The 15,221-nt window shown below is 40.0% G+C and overlaps 1 protein-coding gene across 8 annotated transcripts in view; it reads left to right on the top strand.

Annotated features, from left to right (window-relative positions):
• Positions 1 to 9,191, top strand: part of dicer1 (dicer 1, ribonuclease type III) — a 32,800-nt gene extending 23,609 nt beyond the window's left edge. For all 8 annotated transcript variants that reach the window (XM_012922733.5, XM_012922732.5, XM_076877890.1 and 5 more), the window contains 5 exons: positions 359 to 617; positions 710 to 978; positions 2,018 to 2,180; positions 2,382 to 2,457; positions 3,327 to 9,191. In XM_012922733.5, coding sequence (XP_012778187.2) covers positions 359 to 617; positions 710 to 978; positions 2,018 to 2,180; positions 2,382 to 2,457; positions 3,327 to 3,492 — 933 coding nt within the window. In that variant the 3' untranslated portion in view covers positions 3,493 to 9,191. The remainder of the gene's footprint in view (positions 1 to 358; positions 618 to 709; positions 979 to 2,017; positions 2,181 to 2,381; positions 2,458 to 3,326) is intronic.
• The last annotated feature ends 6,030 nt before the right edge of the window (positions 9,192 to 15,221 follow it).

The following is a 15,221-nucleotide window of genomic DNA, read 5'->3' on the forward strand; positions in this document are numbered from 1 at the left end:
ATAATATTTTTATATTAATTATAAATAATTCAGATACATGTCAGTTACTGAACATGCCAGTTAGGCGATCGCAAAGTTAAGCAAGCTCCTCCCCCTGCGTCCTAACATGGAGTTTATGGAGTTTGAGTGGCGACATGCATTGTTCAGGAAAACATTGCAGTGATGTTAATGATGTTAATTTTTGTGATGCATAAAATATTGAGAATTATGGACCGAGTACTTGCATCAGCTCAAATCTGGAAGGACCCAAGCTTTACAGACATGGCACTGTTTGAAAGTAACGTTTTAAAGAATGCAAGGCAAAACTCTCTCTCTCTCCTATTATTATTATTATTATTTTTTAATAAAACGACAACAGGTTTTACCATTGGAGAGAGGTCCACCGACTGGAGCAGCGGCACAGGTTCACACTCATACTCAAGTCGCAGACCTGTGTTACGGCTGGCTCAAGATCCCACCCCGCTGCATGCTGGACCATCCAGATGCAGAACGAACTCTCAACCACCTCATATCTGGCTTTGAGAACTTTGAAAAAAAGATCAACTACACTTTTAAGAACAAGGCTTATCTCCTGCAAGCCTTCACTCACGCTTCCTACCATTATAACACCATTACAGGTCAGTAAACCTTATGCTTTACTGACTTTGTCCTTCATTCTTAGTTGTGCATCTCCAGTTGACAAATCTGTGCTTCTTTCACTTTTTCTTAGATTGTTACCAGCGGCTGGAGTTTCTTGGCGATGCAATTCTAGACTACCTCATAACAAAGCACCTTTACGAAGACCCACGGCAGCACTCTCCTGGAGTACTGACCGACCTGCGCTCAGCGCTCGTCAACAACACCATCTTTGCCTCTCTGGCTGTTAAATACGATTATCACAAGTACTTCAAGGCCATCTCGCCAGAGCTTTTCCACGTCATTGATGACTTTGTGCAGTTTCAGCTGGAGAAGAATGAAATGCAAGGCATGGACTCTGAGGTGAGTCCTGCTTCTCTGAAGAATGTGGTTATTATCGCTTCTGCAGGAACAAGCCTAATCTTTGTTGTTGTAGCTTTGCCCTCTGAAATAAGTTCAAGAACCGCTCGCCGCGAATAACGAGGCTGCCAGCTTTTATTAAGCTGTTTTCATATTCCAACGTTTGGGTTTCATTCGTCTGCAAAAGGCTAGCTTGGCACCAAAATCTCCTTTCGTTGTGCTTAAGGACTTTTATGCCTTAGGGGACAGCAGGCATATAAACAAGAACGCATTTATAAAAATAAAAAAGTGAGAGAAAGAAATTAAGCAATAACTCGCACACTCTTTCCTACCATAGTCATTGGCTTAATCCTTTCTCAATGTTTCTGCAGAGCGCCCTAAGCTGAACAATAAAATAACATATTTGGGGGTCAAATCAGACAGAAAAAGCTGTAAAAGCAATGGAGAGATGACTTAATGTGAGTTGGTAACGCTAAACAGACAGAGGCTTAAATTCTGCAGCTTTACAGGAAAGTCACTCACAATGTCCCCATTACACAGAAGAAGATTAGGCTGATAGCATAGAGTTAACACAGGGTGGCTGCAGCTCAGGTGGTAGAGCAGGTCACCTACTTAATTGGAAGGGTTATGGTTCGATCCCTGTCTGCTTGGGCAAGATGCTAACCCCATGTTGCTCTCCGGTGCATCCATCGGAAATAAATGCATGTGAATGTTAGAGAGCATAGAAGAAAGTGCTTGTGCAAATGGGTGAATGAGTTGTGTAAAAGTCTTTGAGTGCTAAGAGTAGAAAAGCACTATATAAGAAGCCTCAGACTGGGAACAGTACTGGACTCCATATGTAATTAACTGGGATCTGGTTATTGTGTTGCCATCAGTGCAACCTGTCAGAGTGCAGATAGACATTGAGAAGGGAAAAACTCCCTTTTAACAGGAAGGAACCTCTGACAGAAAGGGGCTCAGGGAGGGGCAGCTGTAACTGGTTGGGGGTGTTACAGCTGTCAGTGTGTCAGCTGACGCACAGCTTTGTTGTTTTTGTCTCCAGCTGCGACGCTCCGAAGAAGACGAAGAGAAGGAGGAGGACATTGAAGTCCCTAAGGCCATGGGAGATATCTTTGAGTCGCTAGCTGGAGCAATTTACATGGACAGCAGGATGTCATTGGAGACTGTGTGGCAAGTGTATTATCCAATGATGAGGCCACTTATAGGTGAGAAAGAGTGGAAGCATGTTTCTCTATTTATTTCTGTGTTTCTTGTTTATCCTCCGTGATTGATGGGCAGCGCATGCAGAGAGCTTGAATGACTGCAAACATTCATGATAATTTGCCACTTCTGTGGTTGTGTCAATTGAATCGTCATGATACCATCTCTTTCTACCTCACCAATCTTCATCCCCTCACCAATTACAGAGAAATTCTCTGCCAATGTGCCACGCTCTCCTGTGAGAGAGCTGCTCGAGATGGAACCAGAAACTGCAAAGTTCAGGTAGGACATGAAGAGCACAGCTTCGCTACACTGACTGTACATACAGGGGCAAAAGTGCAGTGCTTTAAATTTATTAGGCCAGCTGTGATTTTAAAAACAAGGAAATTATTTTGTGTCTTTCAAAAGGATTTTTAAATATCATCACACATTAATCGAGCAAAATATTCCACCACTAAAAGTATTTTTTTCTGTTCAGGAATATATGTAAATAACAGCTTTACATGTACAAATTTATAGATAACAAAATAATTATATTTTCTTTAAGATGGGATCAACTATTAAAGAAACAGAAGAAAGGATTTGGTGGATGCTATTAACTCAGGGCAGCTGAATTTAGTGGTATTAAACTTTTGGACAGTGTGTAATTAGCATAATGATCAAAATATAAAAGGTATACTAATCATACTGGACTAACACTGGTCTCTGACATCTTCTTACTTATGCAAAACTCCATCTCTGGAAGCGTATCATATTTGATTACAAGGGTTTTTGTGTGTTTTTGAGACTTCTACATCATCAGCGTGACTTTTCTTTTTCCTTAAAAAAAATGATATAAATTGCATGATAAATGTTTAATGGCTGAATTGCAAAATGTGGCTAATGTAGCAAATGTGATACAAATTAATACTCATATATGCAGATTCAAATTTGATATATTTTGTGTAAAGGTTCAACAAACACTGTTATCAAAACAATTAAAGATTTCTGGGAGTTATTTCATGGTTCATGTTTTAAAGGGTTAAGCCTCTATATAATCACCTTTTTTCCCTACCTTTTTGAATCATTTCTTATTGGACGTGTGATATTCAACTCAAAGAATGCTGGTATATTACTCAGAATAACAGTTGTTCCCGCTCCTGTCTTTGCAGCCCTGCAGAAAGAACGTATGATGGGAAAGTCCGCGTGACGGTGGAGGTCGTCGGAAAGGGCAAGTTTAAAGGTGTTGGCCGCAGCTACCGGATTGCCAAGTCGGCAGCGGCGCGACGAGCTCTGCGCAGCCTCAAAGCCAATCAACCTCAGGTCCAAAACAATTGAGCTCTCTTACTGAGCTGTCAACATTAGCACCTAAGTTACCGAAGCCGACAGAGCAACGTCGGCTTCCGAACACAGCACGATACTAGCCCTGTATCTTTAGCCTGTGATGGCACAACAACGGCACCCAGGGAACACTGTGTGCAGACACAACAATTGAAGAAGACTGATATCACAGCCTATTTCACATTAGATATTCTACCTTTCTTTTTTTTTGCGCAAACACAATCTTTACTTTTCCTTTCTGCTTTGTGTAATCATGAGTGCTTTATTAACGTATAGCAAGGTGTTTATATATAAAAAAAAAAAAAGGTCAGGTCACAGTGTCAATTCCCCACTGTTCTTTTTGTTGTCATCTGTTTTTAACCTTGTGTCAGTGAGATGAGGCTTATGCTTATTGTGTAGTATTAGATTGTACATAGTTCAATCAGAGGTGTATGTAGGAAGAAAAAAAAAAAAAAAACGCTAAACCCCTCAGCCTGTGCACTAGTGCCAGTCAGTTTTAAAGCGGTTTGTAAAATGCTAACGGCAGACGTGGCTAACAGATACCACTGGAGCGAACACCTGGTGGCATTTCTGTCTAATCTGTCTTGAAATGTATTCTTGATCAGTTTTGCACTTATTCCATTAGGATCTGTTATTTTTAAAATGGTGTGGTCAGATTGACACCAAAATCATATACGTAGCAAAGTATATAAATATATATGAAATGCATAAATGATATTATCGGCCTTAGATGCTAAGGCTCACCGTCATCCTGCAAAACGGATAGGAATTACAACATTCCCAGTTACTGTAATTTAAACTAGTTTCTAACCGCACTTGAGGTTGCATGTTCTTGTAGCTTATGTATAAACCGAGACAACTGGATGGCTTCTATAAATGTTTCAAGTCTACGGCTATATGTAGTGCGACAGCCAGGTGAGATGTTTAAGGCATTATCTCTGCGATTTGGTTTTAGCGATGCTAAGAGTGGATGGAGTCGACTTGGTCAGTCTTGCGCAATAGATGTCTTTCCACAGCAAATCATCCAGTTTTGATACGAGGAAAAAAGAGAAACTCACCCGTTCAATATGCTGCAGAATTTTCTATGAGTTGGATACTCGTGTGTGACACGGAATCTTTTCAGACCGTCTTTGTGAACAAGACCAATTCATTTCAACAGTGTTCCTCACATCCCTTACCTACCAAAGCTATAGTAGATGTGACACTATGAGAATGAAGTCAGTTCCCGAGGGTAAGAATACCAGCCTCGTCTGTGGTTTTTGCTTCTTGCTAAATGTCTCCCCCCTCGCCCTCATAAATAAGCCCTTTTCACTTGAATACCTCAGTTAATTGCATGCATTTTCTTGTCTTTGTTTTTCTTTTTTGTTTGGTGCTAATTTTTTTTTGTATTAAGCTTGAACTTCTCATCTTTTTTGCACTGTAACTATAATACCTCTTTATTTGACCTCCTTTTTTTTTTTTTTTTTTTTTAACTGTTTAGTTTGTTGGTCTTGTTTGTTTGCTATAGAGCTGTAAAGGAAAGCTGTGTGGTCGACTCTTCTCCCCTCTCATACTTGAGGCACTTGATGATTTTTAGAGGGCGGGGATAGGAATTGTTTTCTCTGCACATAAATTAGTTTCATCATCTATTCATTTCAAACAATTTAGAGTTTCCTTTCGAATTCAGGGGTAAAACAGACGATTGATTGATCACACGAGGATACGTGCTTGTAGAGGTAATCGGATTGCACTCTTAAATTTGCTCCAAAAAATAGGCGGTGAAAATACTTGACTTAACTCTTCAGTTCTGTCTTCATAAATAAGGGTTGGAAAAGACTTTTACCTGTGTGACACCTGAACTGTTAGTATAGCGATCTGAAATCTAATCGGTCACAAAATCCTCCACACAGGTCTTCTACCTCAAAGGACCGTCCTCTCAGTGTTCATTTCTGCACAAGACTGAAGTTCAGTTCAGTGCACTCTGACAGCGCCGTCTACATCAGATCTTCAGTATACAATAAGCCAATCTCCAGTTCCATCATAATGATTTGCGTCGCTTGTCTTGAATCAAAGATGTGACTCAGATCTTAGTGCCTTCTGTGGGAGGAAACCAGCGTGTGCACGGACTAGATCGCAGGCCCTGCTCGTATCTGATGTTAACAAGGCTATTCAGTGTTCTGATCCAAAGTGGACAGCCCACTTCACTCCGTCATTAGAATGCATCTCCGTGGGTGTAGAGTACCACTCGTGATTGGCTCTCAGTCCTCCACTCTGTATGCAAATATGTGCCTGCCTTGACGCCGTTTTCAAAAACCACATGCCAGATCCTGCACGGGTGCATTTTCCAAACCAGCGTTTGCCCGTACTCGGACGGCTCGGTCATTACCTGTAGTCGTCTCCAAATCCAGATGACTTGCCATGTATGGGCTACGGACAATGTTAGCTATGATGCTTGACCAAGGTGGGTCATTGTTTAGAGTGGGTCTGTGGAAACTGACTTGGGGAACACTGAAAAGGAAAATGCCTGGTGAAAGCATTTAGCTGCAGGATTGGATTTTTGGCCTGGAGTTTTGTTTTGTTTTACTGGCAGGGTTAGTGGAGTCAGTGGAGTAGCCTCCTGAGTAGCGTTGTTCACAGCATCTTCAGCGACACACTGAATACACAAATCAACATGAATGTATATGTTCTTGCTTTTGATCTAAACTCCGTAATTAAACTGAAGATTATTCCTAAATAAATCATGTCACTGATTGGCTCCAGTGTCCTTGGCTGACTGAAGACCCACTGCAGACATTTTCTAACTCTGACCCATGCTAAGTGTTACTAGAGAAAACATAAACCTGAGAACTCAGGACAGGAACTGGCTCTGACTGGGTGCCCGAAAGGGTTCGATCAACAACAGAGGGCAGAAGTATTCTGTGTTACAAACACCCAAACGAAGTTCAGACTGATAGCTGCTGCAGTACGGTAGTTTTGAATATGGCCACAAATTCCAAATTTCTGTTGACCCGTTTGTTGCAGCAACCTGATTCTTTCTTTTTCCCAGATTCCCATTCACTTCCTTTGGTCCAACAGAATACTACGTGAAGAGTAAATGTGAAACTTTGCAACACTTCAGTCCACCTTTTTCCAGCTTATCACTGTCAGAGTGCAATCTGTTATTATTTCTCAAGCAGGCAGAGTGGAACTATGAAAACCAGGCTGTGATTTCTCATTCCCCCATTAGAGACACTGTGGGCTATCAGTTTCACCCTGCCACTCCTCACTCTGTAGTAAACACACAGAGCTGAACACACTAATCATCAGTGAGACTCTGGGAGGGACAGAAGAGGGATTATTTTAAAAAAAGAAAACAAATGTGAAATCGCTCGCGGTGCCACGCCCACTGTATTATGTGTGACCGATGGAAAACAAGGATCCTTTTCAGATGGAGATGAAGACGTGTGTGGGAGTGCTGAAATTAAGGTAGCCCTGGATTATTTGGAGTGGACGATGTTTTCTTCTACTGGCAAAGTTTTTTTCTTTTTTTTTTTTTTTCTTTTTTTTTTTTCTTTTTGTACATGTAGCACAATTGAGCATTGCACTTGGGCGCCATACCTTACCTCATGTCAAAGTGTGAAAGGGACTGAACAATGGAGGAAAAAGCAGTGTGTGTATATATGATGCCATGTTATTAAGGACTAACTTGTGGTTTGCTGCTGTCTCAGTTGCTGGTGTTACACAAATCTATGTTTAAAATGAGAGAATGAGACGATTGGAGAGGAAAGATAAAACCGTGCCTGCAGGCTCTCACCTGACAAATACACTGTAAGAAGAATCTCTGTAATTGGGGCTAAAATGTCTGGATGTCATGTGTCGGATATCCTGCCTTAAATGTGTTTGGAAATGAATTGTAAAGTTAAACTGACACTTTGAATTGAATCCTGCTTTGTCACAGAATGCAAACTAGCCCACCACAGGAGGAGAAATGAGGCTGGCACATGTAATCAAACTTCCAACCTTTTGAGAACCTAAAGGAAAAATCTACTCATGCCTGTGAGAAGCAGCTCACATGAGCACGTCTGCTCTTCAAGTGTAGGCTGAAAGTGGTCTGTCATTCAAACGAATTGGACCATAAACTGTTTACATTTGATTGTCTGTGATCTTCTGTGAATTCTTTGCCTGTAAAATTACTGCTCGTTTTCGCCGTGGATGTAATTAGAATGTTTTGACACCAATCATGAAAAAAGTGACACTTTGAAGTCAAACTATATAGATTACTGTAGTAACACTGTTTGGTCTTCAAGTTGGGATTTATCAGAACACCTTCAGCATCAGCAGCAGTCTTCTTTCTGCAGCTGTTATAAACGAGCAAACACTGCACTTCTTGGTCCTTTGTGCAAACTCCAAGAGTTACTATGGAGACTCTAAAGTGGGTCTCCTCCAGTAGGTCAAAGTATCTAGCCCATGCAGCTTTGTGTCCACAGCTCACTCTGTAATTTTCCATTTAATTGATGTGATTACATAAAGTCTGTGGAAACAACAAATTGTCCTTTTCAAGGTAGAGTAGAGCCTAACCAAAACAGCAAACTTTCAGTACTGATATATTAACTGATACTGGCTTTGTAATACTTCACCATTGTGTACTGTGGATTTGACAAACTATGATTGTCATTTCTTAATTACATCAAGCGTTCCTGATCTTAAAACAATACATTGTCTCAATAATACTTTATTTTATTTTGAAATGTCAGGTGCTATTACTGATATGGAAATGTTGATGCAGGGTCCACATGTCAGTTTCCAACATGTGTTCCTAATGGCTCTGCTTTAGTGCGAGCTTAGACTAATGGATCTGACGCCTGATTACAGAGTCAGTGAATTTTAAGTCTCGGCGAGGTGTGTGCAGTTTAACAAACAGGGAAGATAAACAAACAGCATATTGTGGTGGTAGAAGTGCTTTAACGTTTATGGTGCTGAAGGTGGACGTGGACTCACTACGGTGTGCTCGTGTATTTGTTTAAGACCTTACAGTGGATATCAGTGGGTACTGTGATGAATGGTATGACAATCTTGGAAAATGGGTAAGGTTTTCTACAATGCTTCATTACAATCAAGTTTCCAAAGTGTTTACATTTTCTGTGAATGACTGTCAGAAAATTCTTTTTTTTTTTTTTTTTTTTTTTTTTTTACATCCACCGTGACATCAGAGTTTCAAATGTTTTTATGTTGGGCAGCCACTAGATCTCTATGTCAGGTCGGCCACATGCATTTGGCTGATTGGTTGTAAATTTGTAAAGCAAATGTCACCGTATCCAGCATTATTGGTGTTTTTTAAGGTGGGTTTTTCCTTCAAGGATCAAATATGGAGTGTAAGAAAACCAACATTGCTTTGTTAAATGTTAAACGGTGAAAAGTGGGGTAAAGAGAGAACTCTTGGCAGCAAGATATTGGTCTCATGAAGCCAACATCGAACATCCTGTTCACCATGCAGCAGAACACCAGCAGAATGGAGCTACACAGATCGAGTGAACTGTTATCAGTATGAGGAATTATGGGCCATCACAACCTGCAGCAAATATATTTAAGGGACTTTGGAATAGAACTCAGTCATACTGTAATACCGTGCTGCAGTGGTTTGCGGTCTGCACCTTATGGGTCACAAATACCTTTAATTCCCCCCCATGTTTTTATAATTGTAGCCTGTTATATCTACAATAAAAATAATGGTATGGTTATTCTGTGGAGTTCATTTTTTTTCTATCAGGTGGAACCCTGCACAGAATCAGGTTGAGTATGTTGATAGGTCAAGCTATAATTAATGGGCAATCAGTTACACTATCACCACCAAATACCAATGTTCTGTTAATGGTAGTTACAGCTACTATAGCCAAACTAGACCCTGGATTTGAATAGTTAGATATATTGGTCAGTGTCACACTCCTCTTTTCTTTTTGTTTGTAATGAATTTATAAATGTGTAGAGAGCCTTTCTGGCTTTCTTCATGAACCATCATGGTGAAGCAGTCCTTTCAAAAACTTGTCCAAACCTTGCTAGCAGTTAGCATTTAGCCTTGCTGCTCTCCCACAGCCCACTTGCAAAGCAATATAATATTCTACAAAGTTGCCAAAAAGTTGATTCTGTTCATCTGGACGCAGGTTTTAGTTGGTTTAGGTTTTAGTGAGAGAAATGTTTCACTCATCCAAGTGACTTCTTTAGTCTCAGCTGACTCCAGGTTTCCCCAACCTTATAAACAGTTCATTGCACAATGACTGAAACTAGCACCACTGAATGAACAATGGGCTGTGAGGTCAGTTCCTTGATCTTTAATATGCAACTGGTCATGACACAGCCCATTGTTCATTCAGAGTTACTGTTTTTTTTCCCACATGTGAGGTATCTTATATATGCTGTCTTTATATTCTGATAAAGGTTCTGAGACTGAAGTTAATTTTGCCAATACTTCTAAGTAACCACTCAGCCACTGAACATCTTTGTTATAATCCCCAGTTTGAGAACCAGGGGGTTAAACGTGTCACTAATCATATTCTGTTTAAAATAAACCTATGATGATCATTCCAGAAAGTATTGTAGGATTTATTTTTACATTTATACATTCAATGGTGTATTTACTGTTCTTTTTCTCCTTCAAACAGTTCAGGTATCACTTTCTAGACTCTGGAGAACTTTCTTGTGGGATCTGCATTGTGTGCCGAGTGCAGCCTGAAATATCATTTTCCACTTTGGTTTTTGTCCTTCAATCATTGTAATGAATGATTAACTGTTACTGTGTGACACAAAGATGAGCTTTATGCTTTATCACACCTACACTGTTTCAAACTGCATCTACTAAGTTCAGAAAGGATAACCGTTCAATATTGGAACAAGTATAAACAGCAGTTAAACCCTTATAATCCAATATTGATTGTAGATGGTATGCATAATCTTAACCACGGATTTATAAAGATAATGTTCATAGATGGTTTACAAACCATCAGGCAATAATCAAACACTGATTTAACATAAACGTTCCTTTGAGATAATGTACAGAAATGAAACAACTGTGAATGTATTTAAGTTGGTTTTTTAAGGTCTTCTAAATGCGTAGGCCATTTATCACTTTTAAGTCTGTCCTCTGATTTGAGCTTGGATGGGTCTAAGCTGCTGAATTCAGCTCTGTATGGAGGTACAGCCACTCGGGTCTGAAACTCATCAACAGCACCCACTATACTGGCTCCATCTCAGGTGCCTGACAACATACCACAGCAGTTAATTCACCCCCTGGGAACCAAACAGGAATACTCAAAGCAGGTTCACCATCAGGGTCACATTTCACTGGACTAAACCGGCTTAGAGGCAGGTAATTTTTCAGTCAGACCAATGTGTCAGTGAAACTTCAAACTTCAATTTGTCTTTTTTTGTTGTTGTTGTTCTTCCCATGTTGAGATGTTCATTCCTATCTGGAATTTATAAAATCTTAAAGGCTAACACATTCTTATAAACCTGTCAAAATGTGAGTTTGTAAAGGAAATCCCCCAAAGGAGCAGCTCAGAGAAAAAGGCTTGTCAACCTGTGAAGCACAGTTCAGGCTACAATCTATGAAAAAGCCTGTAGAAATATTGATTTTTCCATATTTGCATGAAAATGTAATTTAGGATAGAATAGCCCTTTTTGTTATTGTACAATGAAATTGTTGGTGCTACTCACCAACTGTGCAACAAATACAAATGGTATGACAACAGGAATAAATAACAAGAATAAATACAAAACAAGAGAAAGGAGCACATTAAAAGGACAAGTTGCAAAGTGCTTAAATCTAGTGCAAAGGACTTGGTCTGAGTCAGGGGCGGAGCGGGGGGGTGGCTTATGGGGCTTAAGCCCGGGTTGTTTTTTCAGAAGCCCGGGGTCTTTTGGAGTGTAATTTTTTCATAGTTAGATGCCTGGCTGACAACTGTATAAAACAAAAACTACACACAATATTCGAAGCACATAGTGCACACTGTGGGAATTTACGACTGTGCGTGAATCCCCCCTAATATTGGTATGATCCGAGCTCAGGCACTAAGTGACCGAGCGAGGGGGCGGGGCAGCTGCTGCCTGCGAGTGCGCTGTTGGAGAAACGCAGCCAGGCAGACAGAGGAGAACTGAAGTTCGACCAGGTACCAAAGCAAATCATTCGTACTGTACAAATAATGTAAATATGACGGTGAATCATGAAAGATATCAAAGTGATCACTTGACCCATGTTACGTTACTTGCTCTTCAAGTGAATCAACAAATGAAAAGCCGAACAACAACAATGCTGTTTCTTTAGAGAGTTTTAGCTTACACGTGTGTTTATTTCATATTTTCAGTTGTTTCCCTCCACGGCTAAATAAATCGGTTTCAGTAATGCACTGATATACAAGAATGGACATAAGGAGCTTCTTTCAAAGAAAAAACTCTGGTAGATGTTATTTTATATATTATGCTTTGTATGTTGTTCAGTATATTTCTATGCAAAACAAGAGGAACTTCAATACACAGCAGTATATTCACAGCTGAAACCAGATATTTACACTTTATGGAAAACACAAAAACATCTTTTTACTGCACAACATCAATTTAGAGTAAACTTGTTTTGTTTTGGATAAATAAATATTGAAATATCTTTTGAATTAGTTAAATGTCAGAATACAGAGAGACAGTGTATATGTGCTCCTAAATTTGATGAAAGTGATAAAAATAGAAGCTCTAAGTTTATTGTTAATTAATAAGAAACTGCAGAAGATTCCATTCTGAGCTGAAGAAGCTTCTGATAGGTTAGTAGAGTCCATGTGAGTAAATTGGTGGCACAGCTGTGGATGCATATAAGGCAAAACACAGAGGCTGTTTCTTTGACATGGGAACATCAAGAGATGTCAACCAAAACACCAGGAAAAGAACTGTGGAGCTCCATAAGTGTGGCTCAAGTTTGAATACAATTTGGTGCCATTTGCAATTAAGAAATACAGACAGTTTATCTCTTTACTCTTAAAGTTAACAAATATGTTTTTTATATTTATCTAAAAAAATAAACATTTAGTCTGATTTGATGTTACAATTAAAAAAGTGTTTTTATCCGAAGAGTCTGTAAATATCTGGTTTCAACTGTATATTTGATGATTGTCAGCACAGAGAGAGAGAGGGGGGAACAGAGAGGGAGAGAGAGGAGAACGAGGACAGAACAGAGATGAACAAGAGCAGGTGAGACACACATGTTAGTCACATGGTTGTTTACCAAAAGTATCAGCGTATCACAGGTCCTCATGTATCTCGTACCTAGTGTTTCTTTTTAGGTTTGTTATTTTTCAAATTCTATATTTATTAAGTTTTGCAGCTTGTTTGCACAACAAGGCTAAATAATTATATAAACCTTTCTCAATCTCAATCTACTACCCTTTAGGGCTAAGCCCCGTGTGTATCAAATGTCTGCCTCCGCCTCTGGTCTGAGTAAGCAGTCTGCATGTGAGTGGCCTGAAGGATACTCAGAGCATGGCTGAGATTGATGGTTGGAGGGGTGTGGAATGGTGGTTGTTTACAGTCTAAATGGCCCAGGGGAAGTAGCTGTTTGTGAGTCTGTAGGTGTGGGTGACCTGAGGGAGGGCAACGAATCAAACAGATGATGGGATGGGAGGAGTCACCTGTGATGCAGCACCTGAAACTACGGATACTGGATGCCTGTGCTGGCATTTCTCCTGCGGTGTTGCTATCAGTGTGTGAAGAGTGAGAGAAGAGGGTTGCATTGACAATCCAACACAATGGGCAGCACATTGAACACATTTTATAAGTGATCAGAAACTTGTAAATAACTCATGAAAGAATAAAGTTACGTTGAAACCAAGCACACCATTGTTTTTCTTGTGACGTTACCAATAAATTTGATGTGTCACATGACCCTCTTCCTATTGAAAAAACAAAAGTTGTATCCAAGATGGCCGACTTCTAAATGGCCACCATGGTCACCACCCATCTTGAGGAGTTTGCCCCTCACATATACTAATGTGCCACAAACAGGACTTTAATATCACCAACCATTCCCATGTTATTACGGTGTATCCATATAAATGGCCCACCCTGTAGTTTTAAGAATGACAAAAAATCTTGCTGCATGTTCTCACCAAGCTTTTGCTTTAGCATTCCACTTGCTTCTCATCAGCTGTCATCTGCCTCCAGAGTCCCACAAGCTATCGAAGCTTGACCTGTTCTAGTCTGATGTCTCTCTTCGCCTCAAGTCCACGACAGTAAAAGAAAACTAACCTGCAAAGTCAAACAGAAAGTAATCTCTGTCCTCCTCTCTCTGTCTTTCAGAGATGAAATAATAATAGATGGAAATAGATAAACTAAACAGAACAGAGTACCCCGGATTGCCACCGATTTTAATGGTTAAATCATACAAATAAGCAAAGGAAATTCGTCTTTGTTTTTTAGACACATGTGCACAGCTGTTTTAGTAAACATAAGTGCCTCAAAGCTACTGCTGTTACGATCTAGTGCTATATAATTTAAAGTGAATGAAAAAATAGAAATAAATAGCTTTTTTCAAGAGGGTAGGCTCCCACCTTCACTATCTGAAGCCATCATTACACTTATCCTAAAGAAGGATAAGGACCCCACTGACTGTAAAAGCTAAGTCTGACCTCCTATGATAGTAAGATTTTATCTAAAATTCTGGCTAATCGATTAAACCGGGTAATAACCTCTCTTGTACATGTAGATCAAGTTGGTTTCATAAGCTCACGCTCTTCAGCTGATAATATTAGGAGGTTAATTGACATTATGTGGGCGGTTCAGGACAGCCATTCTCCCATAGCTGCGATTTCGCTGGATGCCGAAAAGGCATTCGACAGAGTCGAGTGGAGATATTTATTCGCCACTTTGGAGTGTTTCGGTTTTACCAAAAAGCTTTATTAATTGGATTCAGCTTATATATGTACACCCCAAGGCATCAGTACTCACAAATGGAATAATAGGCCCTTCTTTTGAACCAGGTAGAGGAACCAGGCAGGGGGATCCCGTCTCTCGACTTCTTTTTGCTCTGGCCCTTGAGCCGCTGGCAGTGGCTATTCGTAGGGAGCCCAATTTTCCAGGTGTCAGTATAGGGAGAGACTGTCATAAACTGATGTTGCACGCCGATGACATTTTGCTTTTTATATCAGACCCAGAAAAGTCTTTAAACTCCTTGCAGGCAATAATAAATACGTTTTCAGCTATTTCTGGTTATAAGGTGAATTGGACCAAATCAGAGGCCCTTCCGTTAACTAGTTATTGTCCTAGGTCACTTTTTCAAACCGGTATGTTTTCCTGGCCTCAGGAGGGCATTAAGTATTTAGGCATCACCTTCCCGCCTCATTTGTCAGACCTGATAAAGATAAATTTTGAACCTTTACTCAGCGCTCTGAAAATTAATATTGATCGTTGGGCTCCGATGTATCTCTCAATGTGGGGAAAGGTAAACGTAATCAAAATGGTATGTACACCTAAGTTCAATTATTTGTTGCAGGCTCTACCAATTCATGTTCCTTTGAAATACACCAAACAATTTGACCAGCTCTGTAAGGCATTTATATGGAATAATAAAAAGCCTAGATTGAATCTGAGAAAACTGCAGAAACCAGTGGACAGAGGTGGGTTAGGGATGCCTAATCTACTTATATATCATTATGCATTTGGCACATTGGTTCTTACCCCCTGAGAAAGCGCTTCCTTGGTTTTCTATTGAAAGTACTGCTTGCTCGCCATTTACACCA

The sequence above is a fragment of the Maylandia zebra genome, linkage group LG19 (assembly GCF_041146795.1).
Source record: "Maylandia zebra isolate NMK-2024a linkage group LG19, Mzebra_GT3a, whole genome shotgun sequence".
Lineage (NCBI taxonomy): Eukaryota > Metazoa > Chordata > Actinopteri > Cichliformes > Cichlidae > Maylandia > Maylandia zebra.